Source organism: Microplitis demolitor, chromosome 8 (assembly GCF_026212275.2).
Source record: "Microplitis demolitor isolate Queensland-Clemson2020A chromosome 8, iyMicDemo2.1a, whole genome shotgun sequence".
Lineage (NCBI taxonomy): Eukaryota > Metazoa > Arthropoda > Insecta > Hymenoptera > Braconidae > Microplitis > Microplitis demolitor.
In genome coordinates, this window is record NC_068552.1 from 16,318,172 (window position 1) to 16,341,757 (window position 23,586).

General features: G+C 28.3%; 1 protein-coding gene across 2 annotated transcripts; it reads right to left on the reverse strand.

The window, feature by feature from the left end:
* Window positions 1–1,349: 1,349 nt before the first annotated feature.
* On the reverse strand, window positions 1,350–23,487 carry LOC103573082 (potassium voltage-gated channel protein Shab). Of its 2 annotated transcripts, XM_008551949.2 has the most exons (8): window positions 22,869–23,487; window positions 19,075–20,134; window positions 12,689–13,535; window positions 12,109–12,410; window positions 6,593–6,676; window positions 5,574–6,182; window positions 4,421–4,649; window positions 1,350–2,085 (listed from the first exon to the last, which is right to left on the reverse strand). In XM_008551949.2, the coding sequence occupies exons 2-8, from the start codon at window positions 19,978–19,980 to the stop codon at window positions 1,409–1,411; spliced, it is 3,654 nt and encodes a 1,217-aa protein (XP_008550171.1). In that variant the 5' UTR covers window positions 19,981–20,134; window positions 22,869–23,487; the 3' UTR covers window positions 1,350–1,408. The 2 variants fall into 2 exon arrangements, with proteins under 2 accessions (XP_008550171.1, XP_008550173.1); XM_008551951.2 differs by lacking the exon at window positions 6,593–6,676.
* Window positions 23,488–23,586: the final 99 nt, after the last annotated feature.

Here is a 23,586-nt window from a genome sequence, read left to right on the forward strand (position 1 = left end):
TGATAGATAATTTATGCTATTAATTATTAATTTATATATATTAGTATTTAGTAGACTAGTGATATAAAGCAAGAAAAAACACTTGCAAATAATATAAAAATGCGCGAAGCATATATTATTGTTGTATAATATATATATATATATATATAATAATCAATAAAAAGATTAATAGTTAATAATTAGTAATTGTTAAAATTTTTAATTTCATCAATTATATTTTAATAATCCGATGTAATTTTGTATCACAGAAATACTCATTTTCAATAGATCTTTTTGTTTTAAAAGATTTTGTTATTTGTTATTTTATTTGTGTCTTTTAAAATTTTTTTTTTTCCTAATATATGAATACAAGCATTACAGATACCTTGAGCTATATTTTGCTTGCATACGTAACATACAAGGCACATTCTTGGATGCAAATAAAAATGTGATAAAAAAATGAGTTATCAAGCAACATTGCAGAAAAACTTATATCATTTTCTTTATTATTATTTACTCTATTGCTGTTTATATATTTTTTAAATTCAACAAATGTGCGTTGTCTCTATTGTATAACTCGATTATACGGAGAAAAATATATTTACAACAAAAATTTTATAAATTGTACTGTCAAAAAAAAAAAAAAAATATATATATATATATATATATATATATATATATAATTTTTATTAACTCTACTCATTAAATAACTAAACGTAAAATATTTAAAAAAATGATCTATATAATATCATATACTAATTCCAAAAAGACATATTTTTATTTGGGGTGTGCGAGTAATTTGAACTTATGAACTATCTTATTTGAAATTCGAATATAATAATTCAAATTTTTTAAATTATAAGTTTTCTAATTATTCGTAACTTTTTGAATAATTCGTGACTGTTCGAATAATTCAAAAATTCAAATTATTTGATTCGATTCCTACACCCCTAATTTTTATACACCCTTTCAATTTTTGTCACTAAGTTTAAAACCAAAATTAAAATATCTCAAGCTTATGATTTTACATTTGCATTAGACTTTTGAAATTTTAAAAATCTATTCAAACTAATTATCAATTATCTTTGTACAATTTATACAGCGATAGTTCAAATAACTTATACAGATGATAGTTAATTTTTTTAAATTTTAAACTGCAAATTATTTTTCTCCGTATCATTTAAATTATTGTGCGAATGTTGACAATAAATAACAACTTATTAACAACAATAATAACAATAACAAAAAATAATTTATATATTTATATATTGTTATAATTTTCATAAACTATATCAAAGATTTTAAACAGTTTATTGCTAAGCTAAAACATTCAGCTACGATATATTTATCAGGGAAACTAGATTGATTGATTGATTAATTAATTATTTGTTTAAATAATAATTAATTAATTAAAATTTTAGATAAAATTTTATGAGAGACGTCGATGCGAATCGTGAGGAAGACGATGCGAGCTGCTGTCAGTTGAACTTTCACCAGCACTCGATGCTTTTTTCCTCTCATTAATGACATTACGTCTTGATTTTTTTGGAATTTTTAATGGACGTGTAATTTGTTGTTGTTGATGTTGTTGTTGTTGTTGTTGTTGTTGTTGTTGTACTGATTGATTGTCATTAATTGTTTGTGTGGCGCGTGAATTTAAATCTTCATTATTCACATCGATTGTCGTCGTCTGCTCTTTACTTTTATTTCTATTATTATCAATAGACATGATTGATTTTAATTGACTACGTTTTGTGGTACGTTCACCTGACGAAGGACTAAATAATTTAGCTGAATTTTTGTTGTTGTTGTTGTTGTTATTATTATTGTTATTTGTACGTAATAATGAACCCAGAACTTGGCTGGAAAAAAACGAAGGCGTCTGACGTATCCGAACTGTATTCATATTTGGACTCGCATTATCCATTATTAATTTTTCAGTGTCACCGTCCAATTCATTTCCGTTGTTGTAATATGCGTTTCGTGTACTTTCGGATTTTTTAAGTATAGATTTGGCGCGATGATGCCGATTTGTTACATACGACATCATTGATTCACTGTCTATTGAATCGACTGATAGAGACAGTTTGTTTCCACCTGTTGTGCCTGAAATTTTTTTAAATTAAATAATAATAAAATATTTATAACTAATTTGTTTTTTCTAATTATTCATTTTTGACTCTTTAACAGAATTTTTATTTAAACAATTTTTTAAATAATTTTTCTGCAGACAATTTTTTTTTTATGAGTAAATTCTATTTAAAAAAAAAAGTTTTTATCTTATTTCATATTAATTTCTAATTCAAAATTTGAAAATTTGAACAATTTTTTAATTTGGAAAAATCACAGAAAAATTTTCAACGGCCAAGAAAAAAAAGTTAAGCATTAATTTTGTAAAATTTTTAACAAGCATAATAAATTTTTTTTTTTTATAATAAAATAAGCAATTACCAAAAATTAATTTTTTTCTAATTCTAATTACCGTTAAAGAGTTTATGAAAAAATTTATTATAGAAAAGATATAAATTTATTTGGTATTTTTTCAAAAATAAACACAATTATTTATAGCTTTACTATAAAAATTATTTAAAAAAAAAAAATAAATAAAGAGAATGGGATAATGAATGATTAAAGTGCAGCATATTCAGTATCATAACTTCCGAGTGAAAATAAAGCTTTCATTCGTTATTATTTTTTTTTATTTAAAATCTCTTCTTCACTTTATTGCGAATCCGATTGTAGCATGTAAGTAATCTACAATCAGAAGCATTGTAACAATAAAAAAAAATAAATAAATAATTTAAATATATAATTTATTTAAATAAATAAATAAATAATTAAAAATAAATAATTAAATTTATCATAATAAATCCAGTCGTAGACATTTTCTTTTATACTCTTATATAACAACAATAAAACTTACAACGCTAAATTAAATTCGTACTTATTTTATCTCATTATTGTTATTTTCGTTTTCTGTATTATTGTTTTTTTTCTTCATAAATATCGACTCAGCGATGATAAAAAAATAAATTTATTTACAAGAGCGTGACTTGTTGCGGAAATAATTCGGAACCAGCCAAATAACTTTGTCTTTACAAAAAAAATTATTTATTATTAATTTGTTAATTAATTAATTAATTAATAAATAATATCGCTCTCTCCCTCTCTCACTTATTACTCATTTTTTCCTCTCAATCTTTAACTCCCACACAACAAAAATCTCACAATTTTTTTTTTATCACGAGTTTTAATTTTAAATTATTTTAATAAATTTAAAAAAATGAGCAAAAATTTATCTTAGTATTGAGCATTAAATTATCAATTTAAAAAATCAGAACAAAATATACCGCAACAGACACCAGTAGATAAAAGTTTAAAGATTTTTCCCATGTCATCAGTATTTTTTTTTGTAGTCAATTATTAAATATTTAATTTATATTTTTTTTTTTCAATTCTAATCAATTCTCATACTCAATCTATGTAAACTTTTTAATAGTTTATCATTTAAGCTATGACTTGCGTGCACAGCTACTGACTATTCAACTACAGGACATTTAGACCTTTATATATTTTTATTTATTCAATTTTTTTTTTTATTTTTCTATCGCTTTTGCTTACTTTGTTTATGATACGTGGGCAATATAATAATATATAATAATAATAATTGTATATATAGTAACAAGTCAATAAAATTTACATATATACATATGAGAATTAGCATGTCGTGATATAAATCAAGTGTACATATTATTTCAGCTAGTGTGTGATAAAAACTAATAAAAAAGCACGGCCTAATAGCATACCTGCCATTCATTCGCAACAACTATTTTAAATATCAATTTGTGCCTAGAGCTTGCAATTAATGCAATGAATTTATGTATGTAATGTAATTTATCTATAGCTTTCTATATAAAAAAAATTTTTTTCCAACAATTGATCAATTAATTAATTTATCAATAAATAAATAAATAAATTAATTAATTGAGTAATGCGTGAACAGTGCGTGCGTTTATTTAAAAATTTATTATTTATTAATAATAATAAATTTATTTATTAGACTATTTAATTTTCTAACGTGATAATTTGCATTTATAATTATTTTATATCATTCAACAGTCCTAGAGGAAGTAACAAAGGAGTATAAATGTAATAAATAAATAATAATTATAATAATAATAATAATAATAATGGTCTATAAACTATCGTTCTCCTACGACTCAAAGCAGGGAATGATATGTAATTTTAACTTGATATCTTACATTAATAATAATAATGAAATAATATCTATATACAACAACTTTAAATGAGTAAAACCAGCCCTAATGAAAATTTATTAAATATTTAAAATTACTGAGCGTATTTTGATAAACTATGTGACTTTTTAACAAAGCGTGGGCTGATGGTATCCTCGAGCACGTGTTACTATTGGTTCATTTACCATATTGCTTAGTACTACCGGTTGTATTCCCGACTAGTTGTTGGCTTATCAGTCGTGATGCAGACGCGAGACTCGTCAGTGATGTGTTTGATGTATTGCCAGGCACAGTAGCGCGACCACCACGAAGTCCTACATAAGAATTATTGTTGTCTTCCAGGCCATCCGGTGATTTCGTTGTGTTACTTTTACTATCTTGATCACTTATTATTGGTCTACGTCCTGATGCACTCTGTAATTTTATTTAATTGTTTAAAATTCATTCGTGCTAAAAATCAAAGGAACAGAAAAATTTTTTGTGATTTTTTCAAGGCTGTAACTTTGTGCAATTTTTATCACAGTATTTCTCATGCCTGCGCGGTAGTCGTAGCTTTAACAAAATTTTTATCAAAATGCGCGAAAACTAGAGTTTTCAAACTGTAAAATGGTTTTTTTAAAATCTCGAAATTATTATTTTTCACAGAGTTACACCCTTGCAAAAATCACTAAAAAATTTCCGAAATTTTTCTGTTCCTTTCACTTTTGGCATTAATGTATTTAAATTTGAAATTTTTTTTTTAAATTTCATTGTTGAGATTTATGGACTTTTTTGTCATGAAAAATATTACGTTAGGATTTTCTTGGGTTATTTATTTTTTATCTTGTCTATTTATCCGTCGATTTATGGAAAAAATTATTAGATTTTACTGAAATTTTATTTTTATCAAAAAGCTCCAGGCGAAATGAAGGAGCTTAAGATTTTTTTTTTCAAGCAGAATTGGATTTTGTATACAAATCAAATTTTTTATATCTTTAAAAAAAGTTTTATAAGAAATATTATTCATAATTTTTTATAAATGATTACTTATCAAATTTTAATCAATTAAAACAAAAAGAACTTGGAAATCCCATTTTCCAGCTTTTTCATAGTAATTTTGAATTTTTCAAAGACAAACTTTGAGAATTTACATATATTTTGTGACAATAAAAAAATTTCTAGAATTACATATTTTTTAAACTAATAAAAAAAATACTAAAGAATTTTTTGATGACTCAAAAGCTATTGAACTTCAAAACTACAAAGCCAAAATAATTTTTGAAATAAAAAATAATATTTTTCATGGCCAAAAATAAATGAAAACTCTAGAAAATTCTCGATAAAATATCAACTAAATACCTTAGCGACACGAGTTTTTCGATGTTTTGGCAAAGTATCGGTGTTGACACTGGCCTTAATGGAGTCATGTTGAACTTGAACGCTCTTTGAAAATTCACTAGCATTCGTATTAGTAGATGTCGGCGAAAATAGTGTGGACTGGTGATCTACGATAGGCGATTTGTCGGCAGTTATTTCACGACACTTGTTGTCAGCCGCACCTTCCAGTGGATTTATGTATAGATTACTGTCAGCTTCGTTGGATCCATCACCATCACCAAGCAATTCTTGGGAGTTAAATGGATGAGTTTGACAAGTTGCGTAGGTCTCAGAACTATCAACGCTACCACGTTCATTGTACGATGATTTTGACGGATAAGCCGTCGCCGGAGTGCTCACTGGCTCGGATGCTGGTGCAACAATAGCTGCTACTGGTGCTGATGCTGATGACGCAGCAATTGCTGTTATTTGTCTCAGCGGTGATGAATATGAGTATGAGAATAAATCACCCAATGCACTCGTATCAACACTACTTTCTCTCAGCGAACGCATTTCTTGGCATACAGGATTACGAAAATCACTTGTCGCAAGTGGCATTATATCTTCAGCGTCTCTGTAATCTTTGTATTCCTGTATAACATACAAAACAAACAAGACCCAAAGACAATCAAACATATCATGAAAATTTTATATTTAATTTCAATGTCATATTTATTTTTATTTACAAATTTCTACTCTAAGTTTACCTTATTCTGTTTTTCTGATAAATCTATAACAGGTTCCTTTATATTTTCAATTATTAAATTCAAAAATTAAATTTTTTTTCAAATTTAACTACACATGCAGTCATTCGATGAATTTTTATACAAATTTTTTTAAATTACTAACCGCGAAAAAAAAATTCAAGGGATGGTAATTTAAAAAAAAACTTTTTTTTTTTAAATTTGGAGCTGAGGTTGGAATAAATTTTGAATTATTAAATCAGCGATTTGAAATTTAAATATTTTTTAACTATAAATATTGTTATTGATAGTAAATACCTTTGTAGTACAAAAGCAACATTCAAATTCACTAGGGAATTCATCAAATTTCTCGGATTTTCTGCTGTCTTTTTTATCTTCATCCTACATATCACACAATAACAATAATAAAAATTATACTCTCCTGTTTATTTGTTTAATTATTTTTAATTTTTTTTTTTTTTTCAAAGACCCCATCGTAAACTATTGAACCTTTCGATGACCTTTAATACTCATTATTATTTTCTATGTGTTATAAATCCATTTTTGTGAATAAAAAATATATACGTAAACACAATTAGTGCAAGAAGGTGAAGTTGCTTTATTTTTATTAGAAATGGTTCAAATGTTTTCAATGAGATGAATGCATTCAAATAAAACGGACAAAAAAAATATAAATATAAATATGATAAACAAATACAAATGAATAAAGACAGTAAGCGCTGGTATGAACGTTAACAATGTACGTGAATTATGATGACATTATTATTTTAATTATCTACGGAGCCTGAGAGACATTTAAACTTAATTAAAAAAATAATTTCATTACATACTATACGTTGTTACAGTAAATCATTTTTATAATTAACATAGCAGTAATTAATAACCGTTAAATAAAATGCATTTTCGTAAACAAATTTTTTAAATAAATGAAAAAATGTGTGGGATGTTAAAATAAAAAAGAAAGTGCCACTTTGTGATGCGAAATTACTTACCCATATTAAAATATTAAAATAAATGATTGATGCAGGATAAATATATATTCATGTATATGCGTAATATTATACTGTAAAAAATTTTCGGAGTGAACGCAGATTAAATCCGGAATGAAATTTACTCCGAAGGGGATTTTTTTAAAATAATTTAAAATCTGACTTTAAGTAAATGCGGATTTAAATAAAATCCAGATTATTTAAAAATCATCCCTACAAAAACAAACTCCGAATTTACTCCGTATGCAGAGAGAATTTTTTTAAACTCCGTGACTCCGAGTGACCGAGAGAATTCGGATTTAAATAAAATCCGTAATCACTCTGAATTCACTCCCGATTTTTTACAGTGTAACATACAATAAAAAATAAATAAACAATGTTATGAACAAAAAAAATTATTTATTAATGATAATGATTTTACAAATTTTTCCTGGCCCTCATATGTCTTTATTTATATTTTATTAATCTCACTTTCGAGGTATTGATTTCTTGACTACCATAATTTTATATATATATATATATATATTTTATTATGAATGTCTGAGCACGAATGATTGTGTGATAATTAAAAATAAATGAAATAATTATAAAATAATCAGCTCCACATATAATATTCTGGAATGTCGTCTTCAAAATCTTCATATCCCATTTCACATTTGTACATTCTGTATATATCAGGCGCCATTGTCTGAAAAATACCGACAAATACTATTGATATATTGAATCCTTAATCCGATAATTATCATGTACATTATCTTTTATTATTTTAATAACAATTACTCAAGTTATTTTTCCTACTTCTTAATACGTATTCATCTAATTACTTAATTAAATAAACGTATCCTCTTACGTAATTGCAATAGCAATAAGTAATGAGAAAAAACCAATTTAAAAATCGATAATTAATTTTAAAATTAAATTACAAAACTTTTACAAGTAATAGAGATAAATTGTTATTGAGCCATACTTCGAACGCTTATACTACTTATTATATTGATTGTCTCTGCTCTATTATATTTTGCCAACCAAGCTAAATCGTTTGTTTTCATTGGCATTGTTTCAATGTAATTTTTTTTTCTTTAAAAGTATACATATATATAAATATATCTACATATACGTATTAACAAAATTATTTAGAAGTATACTTAATACATATTTATATATATGGATGTAAAATAAATAACATTTACTACAAAATATACATATATATTATAAAAAATAAATTTAATTAATTAATTAATAATTAAGCAAAGCTTATTATAATAATGTATTCTACTATATTCAAATATATGTAGTTCATTTAAATAAATAAAATTACAATAAAATAATAGTATATTGTATATAGTATTTCTTGAGATAAATATATTTCTGTCATTGGCTTACTCACGATGAAAGTCTGAGTGATTGTATAAAAATAACTATGGGCACGAAGCCACAATTTAAACATTTGTCTCTTATGACAATTGATATTATACAATTGACTGTAATAAATTTATAAAAAATATATGTACATAAAAAAAAAACACTAATCAATAAATTTCATTAAAGCTCAAGCTCTTAATAAAATATCCACACAGATTAAATACATTAATAAAATAAGTAAATTAAATTAGAAAAAAAAATATTTACATTTTTTTTTATATAAACGTACGAGCTTTATAAATTGTATACACACTTGTTAACTTGTCAAGTGGACTCTTTATTTATTTAAAAATTTAAAATAAAAAACAACGATGACAAAGTGGCACATTCTTAAAATTACACGTGAAAACAAAACTGCGAAGCAATACTTTGGCATTTTTATTTTTGTTTATTTATTTATTTTTTTTTTTTTTGAAGAAAATGCAAATTTAATTAATGAATTTTTTTTATGGCCATTATTATTCAATTTATAGTAATATTAGTTCTCGGTGTTAAGTAATTACTTTCAATACCATTAATCATATTAATAATTAAAGTTAAACGTCTTTACAGCTGGTTATTTTCTACACTATATCATATTTTATGCCGAAGGTTGATTGCTTAATAGTTCTGTCTTTACGTCTTTACTAAAATGTCAAGAATTTGTTTAAAATTAAAAAGAAAAAAAAGCAATAATAATAAAACTTTTGTTATATTTATCTTTAGATTATTTTAATAAAGTTTTAATATAAAATAGTAATTGTAAATAATTAACAAAAATATAGTGAAGTAGTTTAATAAACTAATATAATCATTGATTATTTAAATAAGATCTATAAATAAACTTTTACAATAGTTTATTAAAACTGACGTATTTGAATATTTGACGAGTTAAAATTGATATACAGAGAGTATGAATACTATGTATTGATTTTATATATATTTAGAATTTCTATAAATGAAGATATTAATTAATTCATTAAACAGATAATTACGTTCATTTCCCGTTTTATTTGAATATATTGTAAAAAATTGGGAGTAAATTCCAAGTGATTATGGATTTTATGTACTCGTCCCTCGGAGTTTGAAAAAAAATTACTCCGCATACGGAGTAAATGAGGAATTTGTTTTTCAGCGGAGTGATCTGAATTTTATTTCAATCCGCATTCACTCCAATTTAAACTTTTAACAACAAAATAAACTCCCCGTCGGAGTGAAATTCACTCCGACGGGGATTAAATAAATACACAGTGATCTACTCCACATTTACTCCGGATTTAATCCGCAAATCTTTTACAGTATATCATTAGAAGAAAAAAAAACAAGTGCTTAAATTAATTTATTAAATAAATAATTACTTATATTAATATATAAAATAAATTGAGCGTTACATGAATTATAAATATTTATTATATAAATAAAAAAATATAAATGCAAAAGCATATATTAGTCTCAGGCTCCTTATATTTAATAATATTTATTATAGTAATAATAATAATAGTAATAATGATAATGATTTATGACGATGATTTAGTGAGTTGTAACAATACAAAAGCATTGTTGTTGTTATTAATAATATTTAATGCGGCACTATTTTTTAATAGACTATAAATGACATGATAACGTTTGAATTATATGTTATTTCATAAAGCTATTAAATAAATAATCTAAAAAAAATATTCAACTATTAGCACCTATAAATTTATTTTTAAATATTTAACATTTCAATATATATTTAATATAAATTTCAAACGTTACCGGGTGTGGCTCTGTTTTTGTTTATTTAATACTTTTATTTTAAAACTCGATTAAATTCACCCAGGAACGTTCATTTAAATAGTTATTATTTAATTAGCAATTCAAATTATTTTTAAACGATAGCAGAAAATAAATTACCCTTTAAGTGGATGAGAATATCACGAATAAAATTTTTAAAATTCATAAATTTTTTTTCTTCATTATCAATAATAATAATAAACTTTTTTTTTCCTACTTTCCATAACAAGGAGCCGTAGCACTTAAATCACTGGTATATGTATTAGTAAGTCTTGATAAATAACTTTATTATTAAAGTAGTTTACTGCAAGTAATGTCTGGCAAATCTATAACCGTTTGTCTAGTAAATTATTAAAGATTAAAAAATAATATATGTATATGTGTATAATTTATACTTTCAATTCGTTTTAATACTTATTTATTTGGCGTCGTAAATATGGCAATTCGTTGTACGTTATTGTTAATTATTTTAAAATTTTTAATTCTGTGCAATGGCTAAAATTTTTTTTTCTTTTCTTTCTTTGTAAACTATCTTTGATGGTTAAAACTTATGGTATAAAAAATTAAAAAAAATTTAATATGGACGGTGAAGTGTGTCGTGTTGTCATTGATAAATTTATTAATTAGTCCACTTAATAAAAACACTTAATAATATTCTTCAGTACACTATTTACACATACACTATCAGCAGCTAGAATTACACTTGAACCTGAAAAAAATGAACATAAAACTAGCAGGGATGCTCAAAGTGTCTATATATATAAATTTATATTATCTTGGGCATTTTAAAAAATAATAAACTTTATACTTTTTTTTTTTTAATTTTTCTAAAACTGCAGTTGGCAAAACCTAAAAAACTATTTACCTATTCTCATAATATCGATAGCTAATTATTTATTATTATAGTTATGTAATGATTGTGAATGTAGCAGACATTTTCTCAATTTTCATAATTGTGTAAAATAAATGCACATTTATAGAATTTGAAAATTAGTAAGCGCATTTTTAAATTTTTACTCTCAATAAATTTGATTTATTTATTCAAAAATTTAAAATTTCCGATTGTCGAATAATATTGAAGTTAGCCGACGTCTAATAATTTTTTGAGTTTTTTTTCAGCACGATAAATTAAAAAAAAAATATTTTAAAAAATTGCACTTATAATTTTTTTATTTTACTACATGTGTATCTTTTTAGTTTTTTTTTTTGCAATTGATTTATTGAAAAAAAAAAAAAAAACCAAAAATTGTTACTGGTCTGTTAAGTTCAGGATCATACTTGCCAGGTACATTCACACTCGTTGCTACATTTACACTCATGTTATATAATATATATATAATTATTTCAACAGAGCCACATTTATTGAATTATTAGATAACAAATAAAGTTAATAATATATATATATAAATGGGTAACATCAAACATTATCATATCTTTAACACAAATATTATTAGATAAACATTTCCATTCTACCGATGTTACGTGAATAGACTTGTGTTAATGAAGCTGCGATTAAAAAAAATTATTATAATAAAACATAAACAAAGTTGATTTAAATTAACAAATAAATAAATAATTAATTAATTAAATAAATAAAAAAATAATTGTAATAAGGAATAGCTTTATAGATCGAAATGAATAACTTACGCTAGGTGTAGTATTGCCTTGATTCGAGTGTTGAGCGAGCATTTCGTCGTGGTAGTAATCGTCGTTCTGAGAGGCCGGTATATTTTGCGCAAAGTCAAGAAGTCGACGATTAGGACTGTCTGGGGTAGTAGGCATATCATTAGTAACTTGTGGGAATGATGAAGAGGCACTTCTGCGATGTCGTGATATATTACTGGAGTGCTCGTAATTACGATAGCAACCGGCTCCTGTCTGTGCTGGTCCACGTTCGCACGTCGATTCGCCGTCTTCGCTGTTACCGTCTGCACCTGACATATTGTGACCTAAAAGATTTTTATAAAAAAATAAAGAGAAAGATGATAAAGACATTGAACAAGACAAGAAAGAGCACAGGTTTCGTTTTGTGTTTTTTTATTTTTAGGATTTTTTCTAAGCTAATGTGAGATAGAGGAAATGAGCTGGCGAGGAACTTACTCGTTAGACTTTAATTAAATTTGTAAAATAAAATAATACAGTAATGAAATTTTCGAGTTGTCGGCTGTGCATAGTAAGTAGTTTTGTTGAATTGAGCAGAATAAGTTCCTCGCTTATATTATCTTACCAGTGTCGACGATGACGTCAATGAGATCCATACTCTTGGCGAACGCATCCCTCAAATTGATATGATGGAATGATACAATACTGCCTTCACGCTTGGCACGTTCCAATGCCTCACGACGTTTTAACGCTTTTTCACGTCTCATCTGATTTTTATAAAACTCAGCAAAATTATTGACAATAATGGGAATAGGCAACGCAATTACCAGGACACCACATATACAACATACACTGCCAATCACTTTGCCAAGAGGAGTCGTAGGATAAATGTCTCCGTAACCTACGGTCGTCATGGTGATTCCAGCCCACCAAAACGTCTCCGGAATGCTTATAAATTTGGTCCCGGGCTCTTCTTTCTCCGCGAAGTATGCAAGGCTCGAGAATATGAGTACACCCATTGCGAGAAAGAGCATAAGTAGCCCGAGTTCTTTGTACGAATTTCGCAAAGTAAAACCAAGACTTTGTAACCCCGTTGAATGACGTGCTAGTTTTAATATTCTCAAAATACGCATTATACGAAATATCTGTACAACACGTCTAACATCTTGGAACTGATCATTTGCATTTTTATTTGTTTCAACGAGAAACAGCGACACAAAGTACGGTAATATTGCTAGTAAGTCTATTACATTCAAACCGCCTTTGAAGAATTTCCATTTGTCTGGCGATGCACTAAATCTAAGCACGTATTCTAGCGTGAACCACGTAATGCATACTGCTTCGACCATCGCTAGTTGTGGATTATCTTGAAAGTTACCCTTCTCATCGTTTACTTGCATACTAGGAATGGTGTTGAGTGTCAGTGCAATCGTCGATAGCACAATAAACAGAATTGATATCACAGCTATCACCTGAAAATTTTACCATTCACATTTTTCAATTCATATTCATTCAATTTTCCTCTTTTTTTTTACATCAATTTATCATTATCGTCATTATTATTATTATTTTTTTATCTTTTCCTTCTTCGTCGTCTCCATTGTTAAAAATATTATTCATCTTCTCAAACTCTGTATCCACGAGCTGTAAAACCTGCTATTATGGCCTTGACATAACTTCGCGGAATGAATTTCCATTTAAGTACACACTTATCCCAGGTACTAATTTATAAGTTTATCATAAACATAAATTTATATTTTATTTATTTCCAGAACGTAGTATTTTTTCTACGACCACCTCCCACTTTCTTCACCGCTAATTAGTCCTAGCATTATTAATTAGCTTCGTGGAGAGTTTACGTTACTGCATATTACCTTAACGTGTCTTGGTCTACTTATTAGTTACTATTTTTTATATTAATTATATTATGTTACAAACAATTACTTATTATTTTTATTTAATCACGTTTTTATATAGATATACAATCGTATATATGAACACAAGACAAAAAATGCCAAGCGGTCAAAGCAATACACAGCCGACCCAAAATTATTCATTCAATTTATTTACGTTTTTTTTTTTTTTTTTTTTCAAATAGAAAACAAATTTTTTGTTATTTTTCAATTTTTGAGATAAGATTACATAAATAATACACAAGCGTACATAGCGCACGTATGGGTATGAAATTATCAATTCGATATTCTATGAATAAAAAAAAAAAATGATTTATTCATGAAATTATTTTTTTTTTATTGTATCTATTTATAAGCATCGACTTAGGTAAAAACTTTTTTATAAAATAATAATAAAAAAAAATATATAAAGCTACGAACTTGCGTCAATATTTAAGCTCAAGTTGCGCAATGTCAAATCAATTTAAATATAAAACAAAATAATATTAAATTTAAAGCGAGGCTCTATTATTAAATTTATTTATTTATTTTTTTGTATCGTTATTATAATTATTTTTTAATTGAGAGATGAATAATCTTGGAAGAAACAATGAAAACGACTCTCATCGAAGCTTAATTTAATTAATAAAATAAATAAAAAAAAAAAAAATGTAAATAAATGTACAATACAATGAACCCTTCAACAGCCATACAAATCCAATCGCGCATTACCGTTTATTCACATTCAGCAATTAATATTCTACAAGTTAAGCTGGACAATTAAACGATAAATTTAATAAATTGTCACACGTTTATTCTCTTACGATACTCGATGACTCTTCTGTTGACATTGTCCAGTAGTGTCTAGTAGTCGATGAGAATAACGTGTGCAAATATATTTAATACTATAAAGACCCAGTATCCCATGAGGGAATCAGTACCCGATCACTCATGTATTTCTATATTTATATTAAGTCAATTTTACTAAATATAAATATACAAATACATGGAATGAAGTACTAGTTTCCTGATCGGGTACCAGGTCTTTTACTTCAATCGTTTAATTGTACTATAGTATATTGTACTATAGTATATTGTGTGACAAGGGATTAAACAAAACGATTTTAGACCAGGGTGAAGTAGGCTGACATTATCCACAGTCTGAAATCGTATTTTATCCTTAGTTACACACTAGATTTTTCATGATTACCTGCATTGGAACATAGTTTCAGTATCAGCAGTGAAGCAATTAAGCAGAAACTATAAAAACTATTTGTTATTGACACTAACTTTTATAAAACTTAATCACAGTCAGAGCTGTCATTTACGTAAATAAAATTAACGCTCTGAAATTACTATTAAACAAATTACAAGTATCAGAGTTTAAATTGCGAAAGTCTTTAGTCAGCGGACAGAAACATTATTTGTTTGTTCCCTCAGGACGAAACAAGTTTGTTTCTACTTGCTGACTGAAGGCATTTATAATTTTCGCATTTACTGATGTTTTTTCGCGGCATTGGGCTGAAATTAGCTTCTTTCGACTGGCTGTAGAGATACCGAAACTTCGAGTTTCGATGCTGGTATTATGAAAAAAAAAAATTTGTAGAATATTTTCGTTTATTTACAGCAGGCTCTTGCATTTTAGTTATAATTTTGAAAATTTATTTTTTTTTAACAATATATAAAATTTTAAAAATTAAACTGATTTGCGGTTTGGATGGAAATCAATTTAAATTTAGTATTCATTTATCGTATTAAATATTTTTTTTTCTTATTTTTATTGCAGTTGTATTTAATAAATTGGTGAATTGAGGCCGGATTGACGAGCCAACAAACACATCGTTACTGTCCCTTCAAGATACCGTTCCTTGTATTTACAAATAATCATGCATTTGTTTGTTTATTTATTCATTAAATTATTATTATTTTTTTAATTTGTATACTGAGAGATATTAAATGAAATACAATTGATAATCATATTTATGAGAACATTAGATTATTATTTAAGTTAATATATAAATAGAAACAACCAGAGGAAATGAAATAATAAATAGATACGCGTGATCACTTTCCACAGGGAGCGGGAACGAGAAGGGACTCACGTGATACCTGGTAATCGCGTATAAACCCTCCCATTATTATCATCGCGACATTTATGTTGATTATATATTGTTGGTTTTTTAAATTTTTTGTTCGAATTTTTTTAAACATTTGCTTGAAACAAGGTATGATAAAAGCTGTTGGGTAAAACGATTAAACAATTATAATCAAGATGGTTATTATTGAACAGCACCTAGAAATTAAAGTACACATTACAGTAAACAACGAAAATATTTATATTGGCATTTATAAAAGCATGTTGCACATTACCTAAATTTATAAATATTTATTATTTAAGCACTTTTTTTTTAAGTAAAAATGTGTATGAAATTAAATAGCGATAGATTTATTTAATTAATTGGAACTAGTGCACAGAAAAAAATAATATGTATTAGTTATATTTAATTAAAAATTTTTTAAATAAATATTTTTACAAATATGGGTAGGGGTTAAGGCGGACAAATGGGGTACTTCTAAATTTTATAAAAGTTTTTCTTTAAATATTCAAAAATCACTATTGTAAATATAATGCAGCATTATTTTGAATTTTTTTTACTGTTTTCGAAAAATTTTGTTTTTGTAAGATATCAATTTAATTTATTTTCTTATCAATTTACAATAAAAGAACTAGTGTCAAATCACTTCAGATGTATTTCCGTAATTAACTTTAAAATATTTACAATTTCTGTAATTTTAAGCTTTAATTACCTTTTCATAATTTTTTAATGTATAACTTTAAACAATATATAATTGCTTTTTTTAAAATATCTTCTTTAGAATTAAAATTAACTTAAATCTTTTACTTTATAACTTCTTTTATGATAAAAACTATTAAAAATTTTTTTTTCTTCTTTTGCATCCAATTATTATTTGAAATATAATTTTTCTTTATGTAAATTACTTATAAAGAAATTTATATAATTTCCAGAAATTTTCTTTTTCGCCTTATTCAGGGGGTACCCCACTTTGCCCACATAATATAAAAATTACTTCTACTCACTTTAAATATCATTAAAAAAAAAAATATTTAACGTATTTGAGCCCCCGAAAACTTGCTATTTTCTTAAGTACCCCATTTTGCCCAACCCTCCCCTATATATATGTATATTTTTTTTTTTTTTTATAGATTTTCATTAAATAATTTATTGTCCGAAAGATTGACAATTATTTATTTTTTACACAAAAAATATTAATATAAATTAAAATATATGACGTTATCAGTTCAGAGATCATGAAAGTTACCATCAGTTTGATGACAAACATAAAATAAAAAGTGTAACATAAAAAAGATATAACAATAAACAGGTTTATTACACTCTCAATATATATATATAAAATCATTGATGTCAAAAATTAATCACCGATTTTATTATGTAGTTATTGTTGTCACAAGCGAACTAATAAATTATAAACCTAAGTTATGGATAAAGTAACGACGTAGACTGTGTGGCGATACACGAATAAGAGACTACCTGAAACTGCTTGAAGTGATATTCAAAAATTTATGACCCCATATACGACTTCGTGATTCGTTAGTGTAGTCTCCGCCCTTAAATATTTATGCCGAAAGAAGAAAATTAAAATAAAATTACTCAAAATCAATAGTTTATTTCCAAGGGATTACAGAAGAAAAAAAAATATAACGTTGAAGAGAAATACTAATTTGAATAAAAAATTTAAGTATGAGGCGGTTATAAACCTTTGGAAGTTTCAAAGTTTGTTTGAAAGTAACTAGCCTAGAAACGTCGTGTAAGACGTAAAGTTTTGTTAGTTTAATTATTCGAAAATTATGTTTATAAATAGCTTGCTTGCTTATAAAAAGTATATTACATTTCTTGTTAACTTTGGCTGTAAATATTTATATTACTTTTTTTATGTTGCATTAGAAATATTGATTTGGAAAGTTAGATGACCTAAACTGATAACGTTTTCATCTTCATAAATTATAATTGTTTATTTATTGAATTCAATGATTGGAAAAACCGTTGATTGTAATCTTAACTACGATAACTTTGAATATTCACGAAAAAAAAATATATATATATATATACATAATTAATTAGATAATTTATTATTTATATTGAGGGCCAGTTATACATAGATATACTAGAAATATTGATTTAAACCCGAATAAAAATAAACCCGGTTTGAAAAACTGGCCCTAAGATAAAAAAATTTAGTGATTAAAAAAAAATTTTAATTTGAATAAAAAAATAAAATTTTAAATGAAATAAATCGGACATTTTAAGCCGGAACATAATTATTATATACTACTGGTGCTACAAAATTTAGTGCAGTGTGCAGCAATAATGGCGAGCGTACTTGAAATTATTGTCGCTTTAAAGTATGTATAAAAAAACGTACATTAGGAAGCAGTAGAAGAAACAAAAAGAATAATTTATACATCTGTCATAAAAGAGTGTGCAAGCATCACAATTTTTAAATAAAACGAAAAAGACCTTTTTGTTTTCATCTGGCTTTCCATCATCTGTATTACTTTATACAGTATATATATAGTGTGAGTGTAGCAAAGTCTTGTTGAATCATATTGTAACTACCGGAGTATAATTATAGATTTTATTACAACCTTTGTGTAAATTTCTCTTTTATACATTTGCATTGGCCGTCTGGTTTGAACATTTAACGTCAACTTGCTGCTGAGTGGGAATTTGTGAATCGCCAAATGGAATTTAATGTATGCGTGTTTAAATACTCATCATTAAAAAAGGTGTGTGTATTTACACTCGTAATTTGTGTCGGTGTTATATATATATACATATATTTATCTACATACTAACAGATATCTACGTCTGCATGATGGAGAAGAAATTTAGCAGGTGGCACTTCAGAAGTAGTGAACAAGATCACTGGAGACGTCATTTGTCGTGTGAATACGTAGGAAAATGTTTTTTTTAGTTATGAAAACAGTGAGAAGATTAGCGTTTGTTATTGTTAGTGTGAATGATATAAATGATTGATGAGCATAATTGTGTAAATTAGGGATAAAAGAGCAACTCACCCTGGCAGCGATGGACGTGGTCGGTTTCTCGAGCAAGTCCCACAGCCACTTTTGGTATTGCGCACATTTGCCGTCCCCGAATTCCTCCTCCTCCCTTTGCCGCAACGACTCAGCCTCCTTCCTCATCTCCTCGTGAACATGTTCTTTTCTCTGATGGTATTTGTGCTGACAACAACTCTCTAAATATAATTCATCGACACCCCAATATTCAAGATCGTCGCTAAACGCCAATACACACATCTCATCAACGAGATGGAGTTTACCGGTACGATAAAAATTTAATATTGAGCTGAATGATTTCGGATGACGATCAAAAAAATATTCATTATCAACAAGTGAGTAGTCGTCGCATAATTCAGTAATTGCCTCATGGGTATTACAGTCTCGAAGACGTCCAAGTCTTGTGTGCGGTAACCTCTCCAAAGTACGCCATAATACTTCGTGTTTAACGCCACCGACGTTTATCGAGACACGCCTGTTCAAAGCCTTTGATCTCATGATCATAAAAGGCTCTGGGGGCAGTGAGGTCATGGATCGGGAGTAAGTCCGTTGCTGCATCTGAAGAGGAAGAGGAAGTGGTGGTGGCGGCGGTGGCGGTGCCGGTGCCGGTGGTAATGCCGATGGTACAGCCGAGTTGACACTCGTGAATGGTGCATAACGTACTTCTTTACTCCAACCGACACCTGTACCGATTCCAGTCCCTCCTGTCGTCCCTGTCCCTGTTCCTGTCCCTGGTCCCGTTCCCGTAGATCCTGGTCCAGAGGCTGCCATCGAAGAGGTAAGAGTTCTGTCACTGTCAAAGTTAAATCCCTCGATTCCCGACATGTGGTGGTATGGGAGATAGCCATTGCCATTTCGATCCGCATCCACTCCCGCGTCTTCTTCGTATCTCCGATCGTTCAGCATCAGATGAACGTTTTATTTTGTTTTTATTATTATTGCGGCTCAGGGTAACCACACGGATCGACTAGCGGTCAGCCTGATCAGCACCTGGCTCTCATCCGTCGGCGCAGCACCTCTCCGCCACCGTCAACAGTGTGGCTCTGAGCCACCTCATAATCTGCAATTAAACCAACACGTCTTAGCCCATGTTTATTGTTACATATCAAACCTTACGCTACTCAGTTTTATTTTATTACCCTTTACATTACTAAAAGTTTATATCCATCAGAGCATACGTATTTATACATCTACATAAAAGATTGTTATTTAATAGTGACGTTAGTCTATAGTTAAATTTAGTTGGTCAATGCAATAGCATTTAGAACGATCAATATCCTCTACAACTCTGTTTACAACCTTCAAATATCCCTCGTTATATTACTAGGAAATGTTACAAGTTTATACGCCACCACTCCCCGTTATCTGATTGCTCATGAACACGCTTTTGCTCTACCTGCTGCTACCTCCTCTACTATTATAATAATTATATTTTTTATTTTATTTTTACTTTATGTGTTTTTTTTTTCTAACTCGGCAAACAGTTTCCTGGCCGGCCGCGTACTCTAGATCTAACAGATCGTACCCTTGAACTACTTGCTTCTAAATCACGTCATCAGATTTGGACTTGAGAAATTATTTTATAACAATCTTATAATCTTTTAGATCGATGTCTTAAATAAAATTAATATTTTCCGATGTACATAGGTATTATTTTAAAAACCCTTAATCTTAGATTAAGTCACGAATGACCTTGTGAAATTACACTAAACCCGGATGTTGTTTTTAATGTTTGCGTTCATTAATCAAACTCCGAGTAATTTTTCAGTCTAACAAATTAAAAAGACATCATAATAAATAAATTCATAAAATTTATCTGTACGGTGATGCAACATAAAGAAAAAAACGCTCCAAATAATAATGTTTTTTTCCGGTTGACTCGCGATTTGTTCTGCTCTCATCGGCAATTTTTTTTATAGCGCATGGATTTTGGCGTCGCATCAAATGCCGGCTCGTAGGTTTTTGGGTCGTAAATTTCTTAGCTTGACATTACGCTACGTGGGTATGGCTACTGCTGATGTTGATGCTGATTCTAGTATTGCTCAAATGCAATAAATACATACATACATACATATGTATACATAGAAAAAAAAGTTTTCTGTGTGACAGTTCATTGCCAGTTAAGTTGAGGGACTAACTTGCATGCGGGATAAAATCGCGGTCCAATTGGCATTTGCAACAACGGATATCAGTCCTCAAGAACTCGAGCGAGAGAAAAAAAATAACAAGTTAAATCTATATTGACGAATAATTTGCATACAATGTTATTTGTACCCAAGGCTATGTGATATTCTGATGACTGCATGATAATTTTATCCCGGCCGTTTTATTTATATATTTATAATATTAGGCATGCTCTTGAATTTTCATTGATCAATAACAATAAATGAATAGCCGTTAAGTGACTTTATAACGCTACTAAACGTTTAACTTCTTCTTCTTCTTCTTTTACTTCTTATTTGTCTTCTCCCTCTACTCAGAGGGGATTAGCATAAATAAAACGATACACGTAACGCCTTCCATTCACCAACACATTACAGCACACAAACCAGCATGTCGTCGAGATATAAAAAAGAAAAAAAATGAACAAGTGACAATAGGAGTTGATAGTAAAGTCATAACGACTGCTGTGATATTTCTGTAGAGCTTTTTGCCCCAACACTTAAGGAGGGAATCCCCTCTTATCTATTTACTCTCAGACATACCACATATATATATGTATATATATTATATACAAAGACACTGAGAAAGAAAAAATGTTATAGACAGCCGCATCACATCAGGGGTGGTGCTCCACTGCCCCAAATAGAGTAGTGAGTTCAACGATTCGACCCCCACAAGGCCAGAGATGCCTCGATTTATACTTCCGAGGACTTTCCTGCCCTACATGCTCACAAATCAGAATCGTTATCTCGAGGGTAAAATGCTGCTGCTTGACACAGAAGTTTGAATGATAAATCGTAAAAAGTTACCACTAGATCGCGAAAAAAAATAACTTTTTAAATAAAATTTTAAAAACTGTCGTGCTGTTTTAAAGTTTTAAGTAAAAAACGTGTATGGGTGCATGGAGATATTTTAGGGGAGTGTAGGCTGACCAGAACGGATGTGTACATACCTGAAAGTTCACGACGACGCGATTGGTTCTCATGGCACAATCGATTTTCACCCTTATTCGAACGTTTGCCCACGAGGGATAAGATCCACATGATTTTTATGTAGATTTAATAACCAGTAGTTGTAAATAATAAATAAACTCGGTGTCAATACATGCACGTAACTTTACATCGATCCTTTTTTTTTCTACATAAATATCTTTAATTTATGTTTTATCTATACTACACTACATAGTATATATTCTACGATAGTTCAGTAACAGAAAAAAACGTTTCTTTATGTGTTCGTTTAGTACTGCGCGATCGCCATGACTTTAAATTCACACAAACGTATGTACATATGTATATATTATATGCACATACAAATTTTTTTTTTAATATCACAACTTTTTGTTTGAATCTACACGCAAGTAAACGGAATAAAAAAAAAAACTTTCAAAATAGAACGATGGGTGGCTTTTAAATTTTTCCTATGGCCACATTAATATTGTCGTCTACAGAAAAATAAAAATAAAAATAAACATGAAGAAAATGAATAAGTATAAATAGACATGAAAGTTATATTTTTACCACTAAAAAATTAATTTTTTATTTTTTATACTCTATTTTTGTTTTACTTTTTTTAATTTATATATTTATGTTTTTTTGTATTAAAACCCCGGATTATCCTGAGTCTCTCACCTTTTTAAGAAATACTCGTTGGTTTCTTCTTTTGAATCGTACTCAACAACACGTCACACACTCGTAAGCCCAACATTATTTCGTCACGAGTAAACTATCAACGCTCTAGTCGACGGAGCTTGCGAAACGTGCTTTACCACTTGTTTCATGGGCGCTGCGAGCAACGACGATTTGCTCCACTATCGATTGCCATGTGTGCCCCTTGAAACGGGTCGCGTCGCGCGCTTTCTTCTGCTCTCTCTCTCTTTCTTTTCCTCTATCTCTGTCTGTTTTTTTATTTCTTCTTTCCGTAGTTAACTTTTATCTTAAATTTCTTTAAACTTGTTCTCTTACTTCTCTCCTTCCAACTCTCTATAATATGTTTTTTCCGTCTGTCAGTTAAAAACACACGACGTTTCCAATTTTACACAAAAAAAAAACTTCGAGTGACAAATCTGGGAAACGATGAGAGTAAAATTTAAAAAGTTTAAGAAAAAAAAACAACTTGTATATCTGTTCATATATATGTGTATCTATATAGATATATATTAGCAAAGCAAACACTTTTAATTTGGTCAAGGAAGCGGAGCTCGTAATCCCCGAGGACGGGACTACACGACTGAACCGCTCAGCTGCTTCTACTGCTGGCTTCATGTTTGTTCATGACGAGGCGCTTACTTGGACACGAGCCAGCAATGCGCTTGCCTGGCCAATATAGTTAACTTTCTACACCCTACTC